Source organism: Apis florea, unplaced genomic scaffold (genome assembly GCF_048593485.1).
Source record: "Apis florea isolate Af1SG1 unplaced genomic scaffold, ASM4859348v1 contig_1914_pilon, whole genome shotgun sequence".
Classification (NCBI taxonomy): Eukaryota; Metazoa; Arthropoda; class Insecta; order Hymenoptera; family Apidae; genus Apis; species Apis florea.
Window position 1 is genome coordinate 707,197 of NW_028256504.1, and position 20,964 is coordinate 728,160.

General features: G+C 22.5%; 3 protein-coding genes across 11 annotated transcripts; 2 read left to right on the top strand and 1 right to left on the bottom strand.

Annotated features, from left to right (window-relative positions):
* The first annotated feature begins 124 nt into the window (after positions 1 to 124).
* Positions 125 to 10,551, top strand: LOC100868801 (protein nervous wreck). Of its 4 annotated transcripts, XM_086913983.1 has the most exons (22): positions 125 to 664; positions 4,384 to 4,481; positions 5,274 to 5,319; positions 5,391 to 5,476; positions 5,553 to 5,697; positions 5,783 to 5,919; positions 6,007 to 6,070; positions 6,152 to 6,280; positions 6,362 to 6,484; positions 6,627 to 6,730; positions 6,894 to 7,038; positions 7,145 to 7,222; positions 7,291 to 7,342; positions 7,435 to 7,538; positions 7,683 to 7,836; positions 7,939 to 8,111; positions 8,248 to 8,548; positions 8,762 to 8,976; positions 9,091 to 9,190; positions 9,265 to 9,408; positions 9,481 to 9,512; positions 9,615 to 10,551. In XM_086913983.1, exons 1-22 carry the CDS (start codon positions 644 to 646, stop codon positions 10,179 to 10,181), a joined length of 3,018 nt encoding a protein of 1,005 aa, XP_086770109.1. In that variant the 5' UTR covers positions 125 to 643; the 3' UTR covers positions 10,182 to 10,551. The 4 variants fall into 4 exon arrangements, with proteins under 4 accessions (XP_086770109.1, XP_086770112.1, XP_086770108.1 ...); XM_086913986.1 differs by having other exon boundaries at positions 5,260 to 5,319; positions 9,265 to 9,512; XM_086913982.1 differs by having other exon boundaries at positions 9,265 to 9,512.
* scu (hydroxysteroid 17-beta dehydrogenase 10) lies at positions 10,540 to 13,818 on the bottom strand. 3 transcript variants are annotated; one of them, XM_086914044.1, is made up of 4 exons: positions 13,752 to 13,818; positions 13,054 to 13,303; positions 11,693 to 11,857; positions 10,540 to 11,268 (listed from the first exon to the last, which is right to left on the bottom strand). In XM_086914044.1, exons 2-4 carry the CDS (start codon positions 13,057 to 13,059, stop codon positions 10,675 to 10,677), a joined length of 765 nt encoding a protein of 254 aa, XP_086770170.1. In that variant the 5' UTR covers positions 13,060 to 13,303; positions 13,752 to 13,818; the 3' UTR covers positions 10,540 to 10,674. The 3 variants fall into 3 exon arrangements, with proteins under 3 accessions (XP_086770170.1, XP_086770161.1, XP_003693714.1); XM_086914035.1 differs by having other exon boundaries at positions 13,734 to 13,767; XM_003693666.4 differs by having other exon boundaries at positions 13,672 to 13,763.
* Positions 13,819 to 14,123: 305 nt separating this feature from the next.
* Positions 14,124 to 19,220, top strand: ValRS-m (Valyl-tRNA synthetase, mitochondrial). 4 transcript variants are annotated; one of them, XM_086914008.1, is made up of 17 exons: positions 14,124 to 14,669; positions 14,748 to 14,940; positions 15,035 to 15,135; positions 15,232 to 15,281; positions 15,359 to 15,587; positions 15,705 to 15,884; positions 15,961 to 16,085; positions 16,197 to 16,459; positions 16,532 to 16,760; positions 16,816 to 16,938; positions 17,014 to 17,121; positions 17,188 to 17,347; positions 17,421 to 17,689; positions 17,958 to 18,170; positions 18,244 to 18,355; positions 18,461 to 18,639; positions 18,735 to 19,220. In XM_086914008.1, exons 1-17 carry the CDS (start codon positions 14,582 to 14,584, stop codon positions 18,798 to 18,800), a joined length of 2,688 nt encoding a protein of 895 aa, XP_086770134.1. In that variant the 5' UTR covers positions 14,124 to 14,581; the 3' UTR covers positions 18,801 to 19,220. The 4 variants fall into 4 exon arrangements, 3 of the variants coding, with proteins under 3 accessions (XP_086770134.1, XP_086770126.1, XP_086770131.1); XM_086914000.1 differs by having other exon boundaries at positions 15,035 to 15,281; XM_086914005.1 differs by having other exon boundaries at positions 15,035 to 15,281; positions 18,244 to 18,325.
* The last annotated feature ends 1,744 nt before the right edge of the window (positions 19,221 to 20,964 follow it).

The following is a 20,964-nucleotide window of genomic DNA, read 5'->3' on the forward strand; positions in this document are numbered from 1 at the left end:
ATAAATGTTTTCTAAATTTTGAAATTATAAAATAAAAAATATAGAAAATAAAGTTATATCTATATAAAGCATGAGATAAATCATGCATCTCGATTTAATAATAAAAGTGAAAAGATTATAGATGTTAAAAAAATTTTTTTATTGGATATTTATTTATCAAACAAATTCGTATGTAGCGTTTTTCTAAAGTAATTTAAATAAAATTTATTTTAAAATAAAATAAATTTATTTTAAAGAAGAGTATTTAAAAGATTCAAAAAGAATGAAAATAAAATAATAAAACAAATATATCAGAAAGAAAACAATTTCAATTGATATCAATCGATGATAAAATTTCATATAGAAGGAAATGATAAATTTTATCACGAAAGATCGGAAACATCGGGAAAAGTCGGAAAAAAGAGAATGAGAAATGCCGAAGACGTAGATCAAGAGGACGCAGGCGCGTATGCGATCAATAAATAGGCTAACTCAGTCGGAGGACAGGAGATCAGTAGCGTACGAACACGCAAGCAGTGAGGGTGGTAGCGTGTATAATATTGTGTCGGGTGAGGCGTACGAAAACAACAGAGCACCCCTCCCCGGCGGACGGTGTAAAACGGGCTGCCAGCGGTGAGGCTGCAGAGCAGACCGCTCGTCCAGCATGCAACCACCACCAAGAAAAGTAAGCCGATGAAGTTGACATCTTTCATTTAATCTTTGCTGTCCAATTTTTTTCAAATAATTTCTTCTTTTCCTTATCTTTGCATCAAATTTTACTTTATGTAATGTATGCTTTTAATATATGTTCTTCCAAAATGAATAAATTAAAATCTTCTCGCAAAAAATCTTCTTTCATAATTTGTATTTAAACGAATTAAAATGAATGAATATAAAATTGTACATATAGAATTTCTACATGAACTTTAAAATATGATATGTATCGAAGGAGGCATAAAAGAAGTTGGCACTTCTTGATACGATCGAAATTTGACCGTTTATCGATCTTTAACGATATCTTATGGAAAAATTGACGTAAATGGTACTCGAATGTTACCACGATAGGGAAAATCGATGCGCACGGTCCTAGCCACGAATCTATATCAAAAGCTGACCTCAAAATGTATAGAATGGGCCAAAGACCTGGGTTAATATCATGTCAGATCGAAACGGATATGCGTCTCTATTGATAATGACTTCTGCTTTCCTTTCGATTTTTTGTTTTTATTTCATTTTAGAAATATGATTTATCTATACAAATTTAAATCCTGTCCTTGAAATTTCCATTTGTCTTTATTATATAACAGGACTATATTCTCATAGAAATCGATCCTGAATTTTGAATGTAGGACGATTTTTAGTGGCCATGTTTCTTGATCAGAAATTTTATATAAACTTCAACTGTTTTAAAATTTAAAATTTAAATTGTGAGCAAGAAAAATAAAAGAGTTATTTAATAGATAGTAATAATCAGAATAAAAGCTCTTCTGGAAAATGTCTTTTTCTATATATAATTATTTTATATACAAGATATCTAATTTTTAAAGCAAAGTATGCCGCAATAGTTATTCGATAAATCGATAAATAATTCTTTTACTGTATATATAGCTAATAATTTATATCCACCTTCAATTTTCCCACACGCTGAAACATAACCTGAAGAATATATTTAAAAATTATTAAAAATTAATTTGTGTAATTTTATATTTTTCCAATTAATTAATTAAATTTGAAGAAGATATAAAAAATAGAAAATAGTCAGAAGTTTTCTCCTTTATTTTTGTTAACTCTATTCCTCTAAAGATAATAGAATTCTTTGACATATTTATCAAGATAGCGAGCCGGCTTTTCGCCTTACTTCATTACAATGAAGTTTCACAGTTAAAGATGGGGCAATTCCTGACCCACTTAGACTTGCCGAATACCAATCAAGTAATAAGAATCCAAAATGGTTCGCAAAAGAAAATGCGTATTTTACTAAAATTGTTTGGAAAGCATACTTCCTTTCGGCGAAATTTAGTCTAGCTTCTTACAAGTGTTCTTTTCTATTTGCTTTTCGCACGGAAAAGAGGAGAAGGAATTTTTCTTCATGTCTTCCGGATAATTTCATGTTTACCCTTCTTTACACTTGAAATTTTTTCTTTGACAAGAATATTCAAAGAGGAAAATTTTTTTTAAATTTTTAACAATACGATTTATTTGTTAGATGAAGAAATAAAATAATTTTATTTCATGATGTGTTTACTCCGTTTAAAAAATATTTTTCCAAAAAATAAATGATTCTAATCTATAAGTATTTTTAACTGTTTTTTTTTAACCTATTTATTGCTTGAAATTTTTTAGTAAATTATATTATTATTATTATAAATTATAGTATTATTTCATTTTCACTTAAATACTTAAGTCTTCTATTAGTTAAAAATCATCTTTTCGTTCCAATAAGGTATAGAACTGAATCAAAAGGAATTGTTATAACTAGATACAATTTTCTTCTTATCGTTAGAATGTATTCAAAGTAATATCATAATATCATAAGTGGTTAATAATGATAATAAATTTATTAAAAATTATATTTTATATATATAATGCAAATGAATTGAAACAAAATGGATAGATCATTTTTTTTTTGTTATTTGATACTTCTAAATGATTAAAATAGGAAAAAAAAATTTTTAAATTTGCATTCTTTTAAAATGATGAAGTAGATTTTCGATTCGCATAAAAATCCTTGAAGTTATATATACTCTCATATAAAAGAGAAGAAGAGAAAGAATAATTACATATGTATGTACGTACATACATATATATATATATATTTTTTTTTCTATATCATAAACAAATTCAAAACTTGATTTTCTACTTGATTTTCAATTAGAAAATCTAATAATCTAAGAAAATAAATAAAATTTTAATAAGCAATATTTTTCAATTGATGTAAATTTTATTAATTTTTTTATTTCAATTAACTTCATTATATTTCACATTTATAAATAATTTTGATAAATATGATTCATAGATAAATTAATTAATTAACAATAATTAAAAATCATTATTATATTTTATAGACAAATTATATTATATTTCTTTTTAAATAAATTAATTATAATAATATATCATTGTCATAATGTATTATCATTTCAAATAAATAAAAACTTTATTTTAAGAATTATTGTGTATCATGATAATTTAACTATTACATTTGCATATATATATATATAATTTTAAGATATATTGTTATAACCTAAAAAGATTGATAAATATCGAATTAGACGAAACAGATGTCTCTGTATATTAAAAGAATATTCACCAAAGTTCACGAAGTCAATGTGAGTTCTGATGCGTAAAGAAAATATCGATATACCTATCTGCACTGTAAAATTGAACTTGATTTCCAACGATGCTATGGCTGATCAAAGCGTAACCCTTACTCACTTTTCTACCCGATAATACTTAATACTTTGACGATATAGAAATCGATAATCGAACAAAGAAGAAATGATTTTTTAGTTTATCTGTATTGGAAATAGTATTTTTTATTTAGAATATATTACACGAGTAAAAGATAATTAAAGAATAAATAAGAACAACAAATAAAAATATATTTTTTATTAAATAATTTTTTATATTAATATCTATATCAATTTATTTTTATTTACATTTAAAAATGTGCAGATTATAAAAAATAATTTGATCATTTCGAATATTTAATATGATTTTGATAATAATATTTTTTCTTGATATGGTATATTGTTTCTTATAAAGAAATTATTAAATTATCTTTAATAAATCTGAAAGATATTTTGATTCGAATTTTGTAACTTTATGAAAAGCATGTCAGTATGGAACAGTCAGCAAGTAAACGAGTATCTTTTCGCAGTTTCTTGTCTTTTATATGATAAGTTTTACAAAAAAAAAAAAATAAAATATCTCCTAAATTATTAATTTTTTGTTAAAAATATATTATTACTTTTTACTTTACAAACAAAAAATAATGCAATGTATCAATTAATACGTTAAAAATTATATAATACCATTTAAAAAGTGTAAAGCTGACCTTTAATATGACATTTGTAAAAAAATGATTAATATTATAATTAAATTATAATTATATGTAATATTATTATATAAATGAGTGAGCTTGAAAATATATCTTTACATATATAATATTTGTTAATATTATTAAATTAAAAAATTAATTTTTTAAAAATTCTTGAAAACAATTAAAGAATATGTTTATTATAAAAATCTATTTTTATAATAACAAAAAATCTATTTATTAATTGTTAAATTAAATTATTGTATTAGGAAATTATTTTTCTATATTTTATTACATTTTATTTATGATAAGTATGAAATGTAATTGTTTGCATTAAATAAGAAGACAAATTAATAATTTTTTTGCAGGGAAATTACACAAAATTTCTTAAGAATGTACACGCGGAACAAGCGGCAAAGTTACAAGCGAAAAATCAACATGAATGCGACCTTCTAGAAGATATACGGTAAGTCTTATGTAAAAAGAGGATTAGATAAAAGCTTTAAATATTTTAAGTTTAAATCATTTTATATCACCGATATCTTAATTCCTTTATATTTTTATCTCCAATAAATATTTTTCTTATTTTACTTGTACAAATGTTTTAACAAAATAAATTCACTATATGTTTCTTACTATAGTTTTGTGCAACATTTTCTAATATATTTCTAGATATGGGATACTCAAAGTCTCGAAACTTCGAAATTCTTTAAAACTTGAAAAATTTTCGAAATTTTGCTATTCAAGATACTCGATTAAAAAATAAATCGTATAAATAACTTATGAAACAATAACACAAATTTATTCCTGTTCTACTAATAATAATCAAATTGAGTTTGCGTTTAAATTTTAAATTTCAATGTTTTATTTTGGCATGATTTAATCAATTAATAATTTATAAAAAAAAATAAAAGTTAAGAATTCAATTTTTTGTAAATCAATAATAATAAATTGAATTTGGAGAATTCCAAAGATCAAAATTTCTTAAATATTTTAATTTTTAAAAAACTGGTATTTTTTAGAAAAAGAAGATCTCGCAGTTTCGAATTTGAGTTTTACAATTGATTTTTAAAAATCAAATTTCCATCTTTATTTACTCTTTTCTAAAATACTTCCTTTTTTTCAAAAATTACTATTTAATTTTAAACAATTCTAATTTTTTAAAAAATCTTTTGTATATTGAAATTTATTTAAATATTATTATTGAAAAATGTAAATACTTTACGCTGCATTATGTTTCATAGTGCATATTTTTCAGCAACTTTACAATAAAGAAGTCTGCGATTGAAAAATCATATTCGGAGGTAATACCATGCAACGAAGACCATATTTCAATATTTAAACAATCATTAATGATTAAAAATTTTCGTTTTAGGCACTTCTTAAAATATCTTCCGCATATTTGAATAAAAAAATACCAAATATTCCGGATCTCAAAGTCGATGGAGCAGAAGAGAAATGGTAAGTTATTTTCTAATTAGTGAAAAAAAAATAATGAGTTAAAATATCAATTCGATATAAATCAATATAATTTTAGGAATATGTGGAATGTTTGGCGAACTGTCTTAGAAGAAAATGAAAAATTGGCTAGAGCGCGATTAGCAGCAGTAGAAGTTTTCCAACAACAAATTGCTGACGATGCAAAAAGTTTAAAGTTGCACAAACTTCAAATTTCTAAGAAGGTGTCTTTTCCCTGAATATCAATCTTTGAATATATTGCATATCAATCGATCAAGAAAAAGCGAATAAGATTATTTTTTCATTTAGGCAATCGACCAATTAATGATAGTACAAAAAGAATTGCAAATCTGTGTACAAGACGTAGACAAAACAAAGAAATTGTATTTCGATGAAGAACATAGCGCCCATGATGTACGCGACAAAGCGAAAGATATTGAAGAGAAGTATGTATTTATATTTATTTAATAGATATGTTTTTTAATTTTGTAATTAAGTTAAAATCTGATATCTTGACTATAATTTAATTCTAGATTAAAGAAAAAAAAGGGATCTTTTTTTCAATCGATCACATCATTGCAGAAAAATAGTGCAAAGGTGAAGAATTAATATGAGAAATATTATAGAGTTAAATAATCTTTAATGATTTACAATTTGTATCACAATTATCATTTTCAGGTAAGCTCGAAACGCGATGCTTTAGAAGAAAAATCAACAGGAGCGCGAAATGATTATTTGCTTAGCCTTGCCGCTGCCAATGCACATCAAAATAGATATTTTGTAGTTGACCTACAAAATACTATGCAAGTAAGTGCCTTTTCTTATTATGTAATTTTTTTTCTTATTATTCTTATTTAAAAAAATAAAAATCTCTATTTTCTTTAACAGTATTTAGAACAAGGTGTTTATGATAAAGTTGCAGAATATTTAACGCTAATGGGTCGTACAGAACTTTTAACTTGTCTGGCTACACAAAATAGTTTTGGTAAAATTCGTGACCAAGCACAACAAGTGAGTACTAGATACAAAATTTAAAAAAAAAAAAATCATGGAATTTATATATGTATACACCATTTTACTAATATTCATTACATTCTTTAATAAAATCAAACAACCAATTTATTTATCCCATTCGTTTTCTATTTTTTTACAGCTCACAAGAGAATACAATATACAATGTTGCTGCTTGTATTATCCTGTTTTAAAACAACATATACAATATGATTTTGAACCATGTGACAACGATCCAATAGAGAGGTTTATAAATATTATAATAAATATGTAATGAATATAAATATTATGATAAATATATATCGTATAATAATAATAATAATAATAATAATATATAATCGTATATAATATTTGAATTATTAATTTTTTCAATTATATTTTATATACAATTAAAAATAAATCGTTACAGGATAACAGCTGATCATTCTGCTGCAGCTACACTTGGAAAAGAAGCTCGTCGCTGGTCGACGAGAATAGCTCGTGAAATAAATAGCATCCGAGAAAATAATAGGAAATTACAAGTTTTATTACAATTAAAAGAGTCTGGACAAAAGGTTAATAGACAATTAATCATCATACAAATCAATTGAATTATTTTTGTTTCATTATTTATTTGAAAATAATTTATTAATAATTACATCATTTAACGATGATTAACAGACTGATCCGAATGATCCACAAGGTCCAGATGTGGATACAAAAATTGATGAACTGAAACATATTATACGACGTGCAGAGGTAAGATATGAAGGCATGAATTGTGATTCACATCAATTCTTTTCCTTATTTGTTTATTTGTTCATTAGACAGCAAAGCTAAAGGCAGAAGCGAGAATAGAATGTCTTCGAAATGGTGGAGGTTTGTTACATATCATTCTTTTTGACGAATATAATAGATTGAAATAGATTGTACATTAATATTATTTTTTTCTATTATTGTTACTTTTATAGTAAACGTTGATGAATGGCTACAAGAGGCAGAAACTTTAAGTGTTCAAGATATGCCACGTTCAGCTAGTTCCCTTTCTGTTAGAACTGATGCCTCGGGAACGGCGGTAAATCGTTCACTAAACTTTATTAAATTGTTTTTATTAAAATTACCAATTTTTACATATATATATATATATATATTCATATATAATATATACATTATTAAATATTGTAAAAAAAAATTATATTTATATTATATTGTTATATAGGAACATCCGTCTTCAGATTCATTCTATGATAGTGATGGAGATGGAGGAAGTGATTTGACAACTGTTGAACGACCAGGCAGTGCACGAAATGTTCCCCAACAAGAAGAAGAAACGACAGAGGAGAGGCAAAGACATGATAGCGAAGAAGTTGATGGTACATAAGCATTAATATAGTATGAAAAAATCATAAATCATAGCAAAATATTTCAATTAAAATATATTTTATATATTGTGTCATTATTTATATACTTGGCAGCTTTGCTTGAACAAGAGAAACAACGAATAGAACAACTTACGGTGGGTTGGGATGATCCGACGGCTGTAGATTGGGATAATGAAGAGAAAGAAGAACAGATTGAACTTCGCGAAACATCTGAAATTCCTTCCACACAACAAATATACAAATGTACCGCGCTTTATTCATATACGGTATGAATATTTATTATGCAATGAAAATTAATGTTTTACAAAAAGTATTATAATAAAAAAAAATATATTTTATTATTAGAAAAATAATTATGTATTATATGAATAATATAGAACTAAAAAATATTTGTTGTTACAGGCACAAAATCCTGATGAATTGTCAATTGTCGAAAGTGAGCAATTAGAAGTTGTTGGTGAAGGTGATGGTGATGGATGGCTTCGAGCACGAAATTATCGTGGTGAAGAAGGCTTTGTTCCTCAAAATTATCTTGATGTTGAAAGGGACACAACATCCAGTCTTACTTCTCAAGGGCCAGGTTTGGTGCAACAAATATCCTTTTCCTCGGTGGATTACACCATCGATGATCATGATGCAGTAGATCCAGATGCCAATCTACAAGTGACAGCATCGGAAACTATCGTACAAAATCATATAGGAGGTAAATTTATTTCTCACATAACTCGTATAATTTATGTAATTCTTATGTATTCAATGTTAAGTAATTAATAATTTTAATTTTTTTTTAAATACGAAATTTTAAATTAATAATTTAATAAATAATAATATTTGTATATATATATTAAATTAATAGAATAATATATTTTAATATTATTGTCATATTGAAAGCTGTAATATTAATTTCTTTTTTTAGAAATAGAACAATATTGCATTGCTCTTTATGATTACGATGCTACATGTGACGAAGAACTTAGTTTTCTCGAAGGTGATATTTTAAAAGTCTTAAGAAAAGAACCGCACGATGTCGACGATGGATGGTGGGAAGGGGAATTACGTGGACAACGAGGATTATTTCCATCTTTAATCGTAGAACCTTGTGCTGCAGATGGTTCACCTTTAACTCCACAGGTTACATTTCAATTAATAAATAATTTTAATGTTTTTTTTTTTTAAATAATATTGCTTTGCATGTTTGAATTCTATAATTCTCATTTTTAACGCTCTTTATTTTTTTCTTATCAGGAAAATATAACACCACCGAGCTCTGCACCACCAGTATTTACACCACCCGAAGTTCCAGAATTTTTATTAGAAAATGAAATAACACAAAGTATGATGAAAGGTAATTGACTCATTTGACTCTTAAAAATAGAATTACTATGAAAAAAAATGTTATTATTATTATTTAATATATAGAATCACAGAATGGAAAATCTATTAATGCAAGCATCGAGCAACAACATCGACAAGATGGATTCATGATAAATCTTTCAAAGGACCAAAGAAGTCAATACGGATCACAGTTTGAAGCCGATCAATCTGAAGGGCCTGGTATAATAGGTAAGCTTCAAATTATTATTGTTACTATATTTATATTTAATTTGAATATATGTATACCAAATTGCTGCTTAGTTGTAGAAGTATCGGATGAATTAGGAACAAAGGTAAATGGAATTTTTTTAAATGGGAATTTAATGAAATTTATTTAAAAATTAATAGTTTAATAATTTTAATTTTAAATTTAACCATTACGTTTCTATTTTTAGGCAGATGATGAAAAAACAAAACATTTAAATACTGACGACCAATCGAAAGAAGATTTCGGACTTGGCGTTGCGCAAATTGTAATTACTGCAGCCACACCAATGGAAGAAATTGAACATCCATTCCCAGGTTTAGAAGAAGCCATTGATGATACAGTGAAATCGACAGAAAGTTCTGATGGTGATTTACCTTCGAGCACTAATACTGATGTGAATGAAAGTGATTGCAAAGAGGCTACCGTGATAATAGATGAAAAAGAAGAACAAGAAACTACAGAAACAACCGAAGATATTGAAGAGAAATCAACAGTTGATGATTTACCAACAGACTCGGCACCATTTCCAATTAGTAGCAGTTCTGGTAGTGAAGCAGATTCAACATCTGGGCCAAGTACAGCAGATAATTCTCAATCTATACCATCTCGTGGTACCGTAATCGAGGTACAAGAAACAGAAGATATTGAAATTGTACCAGAAAAGATGGTGGTGGGAGGAAGGGCAAGTATTCCAGATGAATTACAACCTGACCAATTAGAGAAGCTACAAAATTTGAAAGAATCGAATGCCTAGGATTGACTAGACCTCGGAGATCCTGATTATCCTGCCTTATCAAATAAACTGGCTCTTCCGAAAAATCATCAAAATAAATTTCAACATTTACTGGAATTTTGGAAATCTCCAGAGGTTATTGGAAAGAAAGACTAATGAATAACGGAACAACTAAACAATTTTTATGTTAATATTATGTACACAACTTTTTTGCTAGATGATACTCTAGTGAACTATTTAAAGAAAGATGTTGCGACTTTTGCAACCTATTTACAACACATTAATGTACAGTTATAAGGTAATAAAGAAAATTGTCAATACCTATAATAGATGGAAACTTTTCGTTGTTTGTGTACATTTTAAGAGAATTATAATGGTGTTGCATGTAAAATTGTTAATTGTTTTATTCATTTTATACATTTTTGTATATTTTTATACAATTTTTGTTTACAATATCCATGTTTTTCCTCTTTATCCAATTCCATATTTACATAACAATACAAAACAATTTTATTTAAGGTTGCATTCTAAGAGCACCATCTAATCTTATCACTTCTCCATTCAGGAGAGGATTTTCAACAATGTGTTGAGCTAATTGAGCATATTCATCAGGAGTACCCAATCTCTTTGGAAATGGTACTGATCTCGTTAAATAAAGACGCACTTTTTCTGGTAAATTTCCTAGCATAGGTGTATCAAATATTCCAGGCGCAATTGTAACAACACGAATACCAATATTAGCAAGATCGCGAGCTAATGGTAAAGTCATTCCAACAATTGCAGCTTTGCTGGCAGAATATGCTACTTGACCAATTTGTCCTTCAAATGCTGCAACACTTGCTGTATTAATTATTACTCCACGTAATCCATCTTTATTTGGTGTGTTATTATACATAAGTGGTAGAGATAATCTAATAATATTAAATGTTCCAGAAACATTTACATTAAGCACATTATTGAATTGATTTAAATCATGTGGTATATTTTTATTAAAATTATATACTTTGTAGGCAAGAGCTATTCCTGCAGCATTTACTATGACATCCAATTTTTTGAATTTCTTATTTATTTCATTTATAGTATTATTTACATTTTCTGTTGATGTTATCTAGAAAAAAATAAAAAGTACTATATTCATTAAAAATTTCTAAAAATATTTTCAGCAATATTTGAATGTATAATATTAAATTATGTACAGAAAAATACAATACAAAGCAGCATATACAGCAATACAAAATCACAATATTTAATTATTTATTAATTATTACTGAAGTTTTTTTATTATTATTGACAGTTTTAATAAAAAATTAAAGAAAAAATATATATTATATTAATATGATTTAAAATTTCATTAATTAATTTCTTTATTAAATTATTAAACTAATACTTTTTATTATTATTATATAGTATTTATAATATATAGTATTATATATTATATAGTAGTAGTAGCAATACTAATACTACTTAATAGTGCTAATACTACTATATTAATATGATATATAATAATATTTGTAATTTTATTTTATATTTACATCTGTTGGTGTAAAAATAGCAGATTCTCCAAATTCATTAGCAATTTCATTTCCTTTAGATATTGGTAAATCTGCAATAACTACTTTAGCACCTGCTTTTATAAATCTTTGTACAACACCAAGTCCTAATCCAGAAGCACCACCGGTTACAAGAGCAACTAATCCCTAAAATATAATATAAAATTAAATTCTTATTTAAATATATTTTTTAAATATATATTATATGATTATTATATTATTGCATTAATCCATATAAAAAACTAATAATTTCAAAAATAATTATTTTTATTAAATTAAAGTTTCATTAAGCAATATCTAAAATATCATAATATTTTTACTTATATAATTTTTATATTTTTTCAAGACAATCTTCATTATAATAAATTTATAATATCATAATATATTATAATATCTTCATATAATAAATTTAATAAAATTATATGAACAAATAAAAAACTATGATATATTCAGGAGATAATAACTTAGATTACTTTGAATATCTTTATTATCTTTAGAAATATCTGGATAACAAATATATATAATAAATAAAGAAATTTCAATAGTTTATTGAAAATTGTATAATACAAAGGGCGTCATAATATTACAATTTTTTTATAAATGAAGATTTTCAGAGATTTCAAAATCAACCTTCATTTTTTAAATGGGATTATTATACTTTTTTATTCCTAATAAAACAGCGAAAATTATAAAATTTCATAAAATACAAATTAATACAAAATAATCCAATAATGGATAACAAATAAATAAATTAAAATAAATTAAAATACGTTCAAAATTAATGTTCGTTTGTATCGATGGATATTAGAATCATCGGATTCTAGTTCATTAATTATTACTTTAGGATTGTTTATAGAATATCATTTTATTAAGAATAGAAAAAAAAAATGTGCCACTTAAAAAAATAAAGATATTTTAAAATATAATCTTGAAATTTTCAATACATAAAAAAATTATTAATATCATACTCATATATTATACAATTTTCATTAACAAATATTTCTAAAAATACGAATATTCGAGATAATTAAAGTCCCATATTAACTATATATATTATTTAAATTTATACAAATATCAAATTTAACAAAGTTTTCAATTATTATTAGAAGTAAAAATACGTTATTAGTTGAACGTTATTTTCAGCGAAATATATTTCAAAAATAATTATATTAATACAAAATAATAAATATATATAAATAAAACAATCAAAAAACATATATAAAATAATCATACATAATATGCGTATGATAAAAAATAGAAAATTATTATATATTTTATACTCAATAAAAAACTTTTTATTCATAATAATAATATTAATATATTTAAAAGAAATTAGTACTTACTTTCATTATTTTATATTTTATAAAAAAAATTTTATATTTTATAAAAAAAAATATAAAAAATGTTTTATAAAATAGACGAGAAAATCACGGAATGAAAAACACTTTTAATATCAAATACTTCCTCTTACGACTAATGGAATGGAATAGATCAAACAATGAACAACAGAAACAGATTACCGGTATGCGAGATAAAATGGCCGACAAACTCAAATGATGACGTTATCAGTTTTCAGCCATCTTGCTGATAATTCTATAAAAAAACAATTAGAATTTACGAAATAATGTAAGATAAAAAGGGTTACTTTATCAATATGTAAACTAAATGCTTATAAAGTATCATTATTTTTCTTAGATTTTCATCAAAAAATAAATTAATAATATAAAGAATAAAATAACTTTTTTTATATAGGCATTATTCAATTTATTTTATTAAATAGTTAAAGTATTAATTCAATAATTTTAAGTTATACATAATTTTGTTTTTATCTATTATTAAAATAGATATTTAAAACAAATATCAAAGTTACTTGTTAATAAAAATGAATTTATCATTTTCAAACGATAAAAAAATATTAATTTAAGTTAAGATCATATGAACATTAAAATATTAGATATTACATTGTTTTACAAATTAAGCAATAGTTAGTGATTTAAAAAAAAATTATCATAATATAATTTACTGAACGTTGGAATTTGACCTTAAACAGAATAAAATAAGAAGAGTTTCTCATTCAATTCATTATCGCTAACTTTAACAGTTTCGACAATATTTAAAATCTCATTTATATTTTTCTTTGAAATCTTTCTATTTTATACAATTTTAATAGATCTTATTCTCTTTTTTTCACGCATCAGATTAATAAATACAATTTATATCATCAATATTTTATAATTTATCAATTTTTTAGTATAAATATAATTTATTAAAAATATTTATTATAATCCAAAAATTAAAAAACAGAAAATATAAATAGTACTTTTTTTTCTTTTTTTTCATTATGAAGTTTAAAATTTATATGTAATATAAATGTATATATGAATATTGTACATTAACGAATTATACATGAATGAAATTTTGTTATTTTTTATTATTATAAAAATATATATATAAGAAATTATAAAAAGAGAGATTATAACATAATACAACATTAATAATAATAAAAATAATTTATTTTTTTATTTTATTTTATTTTATCATCTAAAAAATATTTTATTTTATTTTAAAAATTATTTAAATATTATTTTTTAATAAAAAATTTTACAAAAATAATAAATATTTAATATCATATCATTGAAAAATTAAAAACTATTTTAAGAAAAACTAACCTTAATAAAAAAATCAAATCGTAAACAACATAAAAAAATTTGAATATTAAATAAAAATTAATAGTTTATATAACATATGTTATTTTATTATAAGTATGAATGAATAATAATCATAATTGTTAATGTTTAGTTATGATAAATACTTAATATATATATATATATTAATAATATATAAATATAACATATATAATATACATTCATAATGAAAATTATTGCACGTTGTAATACATTATTGTGTTCTAATTTATATTATAAATATTATTGCAATAAATTTTCTACTCAGTTATCAGGTATTTACATACATATACATATATGTATTTTATATAATATTATAATTAAAAATTTATTTTCATACAATTTTTTTATAGATTTTCCAAAAACTTTTAATTGTAAAAAAATAGAACATGAATGGTATTACATTTGGGAAAAAAATGATTATTTTACTCTTAAAAATAATAAGAAAGTAGCATTGAAAATGCTTTTACCTCCTCCTAATATAACAGGAACATTGCATTTGGGACATGCATTAACTGTTACAATTCAAGATATATTAGCAAGATGGTATTTTTTTAAAATATGATTTATTCTTTATACATTGAAATAAATAACATTTTAATATAAATTACATTTACATTTTATATATAATTATACTTAGGTATAGGATGAAAGGACATCCTGTAATATGGATACCAGGTTTTGATCATGCTGGAATTGCTACACAAATGATGGTAGAAAAATATCTTTTTAAAACTAAAGGTATTAATAAATCAGATATAGGAAAAGATAAATTTCTTTCATATATTTGGCAATGGAAAAATGAAAAGGAAAATATTATAAAATCTCAATTAAAAGCTTTAGGTGCTAGTTTGGATTGGTCTCGAGAATATTTTACAATGAGTAAGGTATAAAATGTGATTTCTTCTATAAAAATATTTGAAGTTTTGAACAAGCAGAGTATTTTTTATATTTGAAATTTTAGAATCATAATAATGCTGTGATAGAAGCAATTGTTACATTAAATAATCGAAACTTACTATATAGGAAAAAAGATTTGATTAATTGGTCTTCTACTTTACGTAGTACAATATCAGATATTGAAGTTGAACATTTATATGTTACTGAAAAAACACAGCTTCAAGTTCCAGGATATGAAAAAAGGATTACATTTGGTGAAATAGCATATATAGCTTATCCTGTGAAAGATTCAAGTAAAATTTATTTTCTCTTCCTTCCAAACTATATATATATATATATATATATATATATATATATATGATTAATTTTTATTGGTTTTCTTCAACATGAACATAATTCTTTTTTCTTAGAACATGAGATAATAGTGGCAACTACTAGACCAGAAACTGTTTTTGGAGATGTAGCAATTGCTGTTCATCCAGATGATGAAAGATATGCAAAGTATATTGGTCAACAAGTCTGGCATACTTTAAGACAAACATATATACCTATTATTTCTGATTATTTAGTTGATAAACAATTTGGAACAGGTAAACATATTTCAGATTTTGTTATTTTAAATAATATTTTATGATAAGTATATTATAATTAAAAAGAATTTTTCAGGTGCAATAAAAGTAACACCTGCACATGATTCTTTAGATTATATGATTGCAATGAATCATCAATTAGAAATTATTGAAGTTATTGATGAATATGGAAATATAACAAAAGCAGGCAAACAATTTGAAGTATACTTATATTTTAATTAAATAATTATATTTTTTATGAATTTTTGTTTGATATTATAAGTTTTATTTAAGTAACATTTCATTTGTTAAAAATAAATAAAAAAATTTCAGGGTTTGCCGAGATTTATTGTTCGAGAAAAAGTTTTAAATGAACTATCAAATAAAGGTATTTTAAAAAGTACTAGTGACCATAAAATGTGTATACCATTGTGTTCGCGAACTCACGATGTTGTAGAATATCTACTCAAAGAACAATGGTTTATTAAATGTAAAGATATGGCTCAAAAAGCTGTAGAAGCAGTAAAACAAGGTCATTTAAAAATAATACCTAATACTCAAGAAATATTGTGGTATGATTATCTTAATGATATCAGGTAAAAAAAAAATAAACAATGTTTAAAAAAATGAATAATGTAATTTACTTCTTAATAATAATATTTTTTTAGAGATTGGTGTATTTCAAGACAAATATGGTGGGGACATTCTATTCCCGCATATTATATTACAATAGAAGATAAAATTGAATGGATAATTGCTCGCACTGAAGATGATGCAAAAATTATTGCACAAAATAAATATGGATCAGATATTAAATTATATAAAGATCAAGATGTATTAGATACATGGTTTTCTTCTGCAATACTTCCTTTTGCTATAATGGGGTGGCCAGAAAAGGTATAAATATAAATAATGTGTAAAAAATTATTGTTATATTAAGATATCTTTTTAGACTGAAGATTTAAAAAAATACTATCCTTTAACATTAATGGAAACAGGAAGAGATATTCTTTTTTTTTGGGTTGCAAGAATGGTAATGCTAGGATTGGAATTAACTAATTGTCTACCTTTTAATGTAAGATTTTTTATATTTTAAGATTATTTTACATTTAAATCATTTTTAATTTTTTTTTCTAAAAATTAAATTCAGGAAGTTTTATTGCATGGTCTTTTATGTGATGCTTATGGAAAGAAAATGTCTAAAACACTTGGAAATATTGTTTCTCCAGAAAATATCATCAATGGTATTAGCTTAAATGTAAGTATAATATGTTTCATACATTAAGATATATTTTATTTATATCAAATATTGTAAAATAAATAGGATCTTACTGCACAATTGAAAAAAAGTTACAATATAGGTATTCTTAATGAAGTTACATTGAAACGGATGTTAAATGCAAATAATAAACTATTTCCTAATGGTATACCAGAATGTGGTGCAGATGCATTGCGTATGACATTATCTAGTCACAATATTAAAAGTTAGTATAAATTAATCTATAATATTTTCATCATTTGACATTTTAAATATTTATAAATATTTTTATTTGATAGATCAACACATCAATTTTAATATTATGGAATGTCAAACAAACAAATATTTTTTAAATAAAATTTGGCAAGCAAGCAAATACATATTACTTATGACATATGAAAAAACATATCAGAAACCTATAAATATAACAATTATTGATCAATGGATTTTAAGCAGATTATCTCTAATGATCAATACAATTAATAATGCACTTCTAGAACGAGATTTCCATAAAGCTATTATGTCAATGAAACAATTTTTATATTACGAATTTTGTGATTTTTATTTGGTAAGATTATGATTAGCAATTTAAGCTATTTATTGAGAAAAGATTATTTTAAATATAAATTCTTTAAATATAGATATATGTATATATATATTCATATCTATTTATTTATATTTTATTTTATTTATTCATTCATTATATATATTATTTAATTTTTTTAAATATGAAATTGAGTTATTCTTTTATATGAACTCATAAGATTTGATTAACAAAAAATGTGCTATACTTAAAAAATAATTCAAGATTTAATAGATTATATATTTGTATATAGGAAGGAAGTAAATGGGGATTTAAAAGTGAAAATATAAATACACAAGTAAGTCACACATATGTTTTAAGAAAGTGTTTAGAAGTATTTTTACGTGCATCTGCGCCTATAATACCATATCTGTGCGATGATTTGTATAAAAGACTATCAAATATATTTCCGGAATTTTTATCAGTTTCGTCATTAATGGAAGCACATTATCCAATACCAGAAGAAGTGAGATTATATGTTAATTATAAAATGCTTCAAAACAAAAAAAAATTTAAATTTATATTTATATTTATTACAGTTTAATGAATGGAGAAATGTTTCTCTAGATAAAAAAATAAATGAAATCTTAAAAATTATATTAGAAATTAGAAGTATCATGGGTAATATTAGTAAGAAATTAAATCCAGAAAGTAATTATTTATACATATAATATATACAATTTATATAATATGTAAATATAATTACATACAATTTATAAATTAATATATTAAACTTAAATATGTTTTTATTCACAGTTCACATTATAATTAATAAATCTGAAGATTTCAATTTTTATAATGATGTCATCAATTTGATTAAAGGTGGAAGCAAAATATTCAATATTTTTATATTTTTAGAAAAGAATTATATAGAACATGAAAATAGCGTTTGTCATTCTTATAGTCCTACTTGTACAATATCTATTGTCATAGAGGTAACTTTATATTATATTATTATACATTATCAAAAATTTTTATTATATAATTTATATCTATAAAAATTTATATTTATCATTTATTTAATTTTTAGGATCTTTCTATTTTAAAAGAACTTAAAAAGAAAATTTTAGATAAAACAATTACACAAAATAATTAAAATTAAACGATATAAAATAAAGCAAAATAAAACAAATTTAATTCAAGTAAATTACATTGAAATGTATCTAAATTTGATACATAATCAGTTCTCCTAAAAAAAAAAAATGACTGAAGCTGGATATACAAAGTATATATAAGTTAAATTAAATATTATAAAAATATTTTAAAAATAATACATCTAATTTATTTTATTTTATAATATAAATTTTTTATCATTCTGCATATCTATAAAATTATTATCATTATTATTATAATCTTTATTATCTGTATTAAAATCAGTGAAATCATATTAAATTTAGGAAGAAAAATCATCTCTTAGTTTTAATAGTATTTTTCTTTACTATTTAATTTTTAGCAATCTATTATTATTCAATCAATTGTAAAAATAATTGAATATAATAAAATATATAATAAAGTATTTTATAAGATTATTATACAAATATATATTTACATATGTATTTAAATTATAAAAAATCATCAAATATACATTGTTGATGTTTTTAAACATATTATAATATAAATATATTTAGCAACAAGTTTATTCTGTACAATTCTATTATGTACAATTTATAATTGTATACAGAATAAATTTTTATGTTTTCTTTTTTTATTAATAAAATATATTTATATTGATTTTATTGTAATTTTGAATATTTCAGTATTATCAATAACTTCATTTAAATTCAATAGAAATAGATTGTTGCATTTCTTTATCATTGCAGTTTTCATTTTCAATATTGATCTTCTTTCTTCTTTCTTTCTTGTGTGATTATATTCTTTCCACTTAATATCAAATATAATATTAATATAATATTATATATTGTTACTTAATATAATATTAATATAATATTATATTAAGTAACAATATATAATATTAAGTAATAACATATTTATTCCTTGATATTACAATATTAAATTTTAAACTATTTAATATATATGTATGTATTATTAGTATTTTTTTTAAATTTAAAATTAATAAGTTATAATAAAATATTCCATCAAATTTTTCTTCATCAATAAGCCAAATTTGATTAGAATAAAGTAGTTAATATGCTGATATTATCATATAACAACTTAATTTTTGATTGTTTTGCAGATATTCTATTTCTTTATTTTAAATTAGTTTGATCATGTTCTATGATATAATACATAATGCGATTTAAAAATTTAATATGAAAAATATGTTTTATAAAAAAATTACTTCTTCAGGATTAAAAATATGTTATTATAAAATATATGTTTAAATTTTAAAAGTGATAAAATAATTTTATATATTATATTTTTAATAATATAATAATTTATCTTAAAATTATTTTAAAAATTATTATTATCTTATATCAAGATTTTATTATATAATTCAATTTTATATCGTTCATGTTTTAAATATAATATTATATTTAAATTATTATAAAAATCACGAAAAATTATATTTTCTTATGTGAGATATTTTGCGACTTTATTTCTAATGATCTATCAAAATATTTAAAAAAAAATAATAATAAATAAAGAAAAAAATTTTATAAATAAAATATTTTATAACTAAAAAATTATATCTATTTTTTTTGCAAATCAATAAATACATAATAAATCTCTGTAATAATAAGATTATGATAAATAGAGAATATGAAAATTCATTATCATTCATAATTTTCTTGAATTCGTGATTGTAGGTTGATTACAATATAGAAATAAAGCATCAGATTTATGATCATTTATTCATTTTTGTTTTATATACACACTATCATAAAAAAAATATCTAAAGATAATTAAGATTTAAATAATTAAAATAGTTTAATAAACTTCATTTTTATTTCAATTCTTAATTTCATATTAATATATTTTTAATTTATTGGCTATTCATAATGAAAATTTCATTCTTCATCAAACATAATAAATTCATCTTTAAAAGATATTTTGATAAAGATATTTATTTTTAAAATAAAATTTATATATTTATAGTAAATGTCTATTATTTTTTTAATCTACATATTTTTTTCTTTATTTTTTAATAATTTTAATTATATTATATATATAAATTAATTATACATATAATAATTTTTTTATAATATTTATGTATCATTCTAGAAAATATAAAAATTAATAAATATTATTTTATAATAAATATTATGAATTTATTTTAACTTTATTTTTTAATTCGAAAT

Coding starts and splice junctions, on each gene's coding strand:
- LOC100868801 (XM_086913982.1), top strand. CDS start 644: ATGCAACCACCACCAAGAAAA. Junction 7,223..7,290: donor ATATTATACGACGTGCAGAG/GTAAGATATGAA, acceptor TTTGTTCATTAG/ACAGCAAAGCTAAAGGCAGA. Junction 9,513..9,614: donor CGGATGAATTAGGAACAAAG/GTAAATGGAATT, acceptor TTCTATTTTTAG/GCAGATGATGAAAAAACAAA.
- ValRS-m (XM_086914000.1), top strand. CDS start 14,582: ATGAAAATTATTGCACGTTGTAATACATTATTGTGTTCTAATTTATAT. Junction 15,885..15,960: donor TGATAAACAATTTGGAACAG/GTAAACATATTT, acceptor AGAATTTTTCAG/GTGCAATAAAAGTAACACCT. Junction 17,690..17,957: donor AATTTTGTGATTTTTATTTG/GTAAGATTATGA, acceptor ATTTGTATATAG/GAAGGAAGTAAATGGGGATT.
- scu (XM_086914044.1), bottom strand. Junction 11,269..11,692: donor CTATTTTTACACCAACAGAT/GTAAATATAAAA, acceptor ATTTTTTTCTAG/ATAACATCAACAGAAAATGT.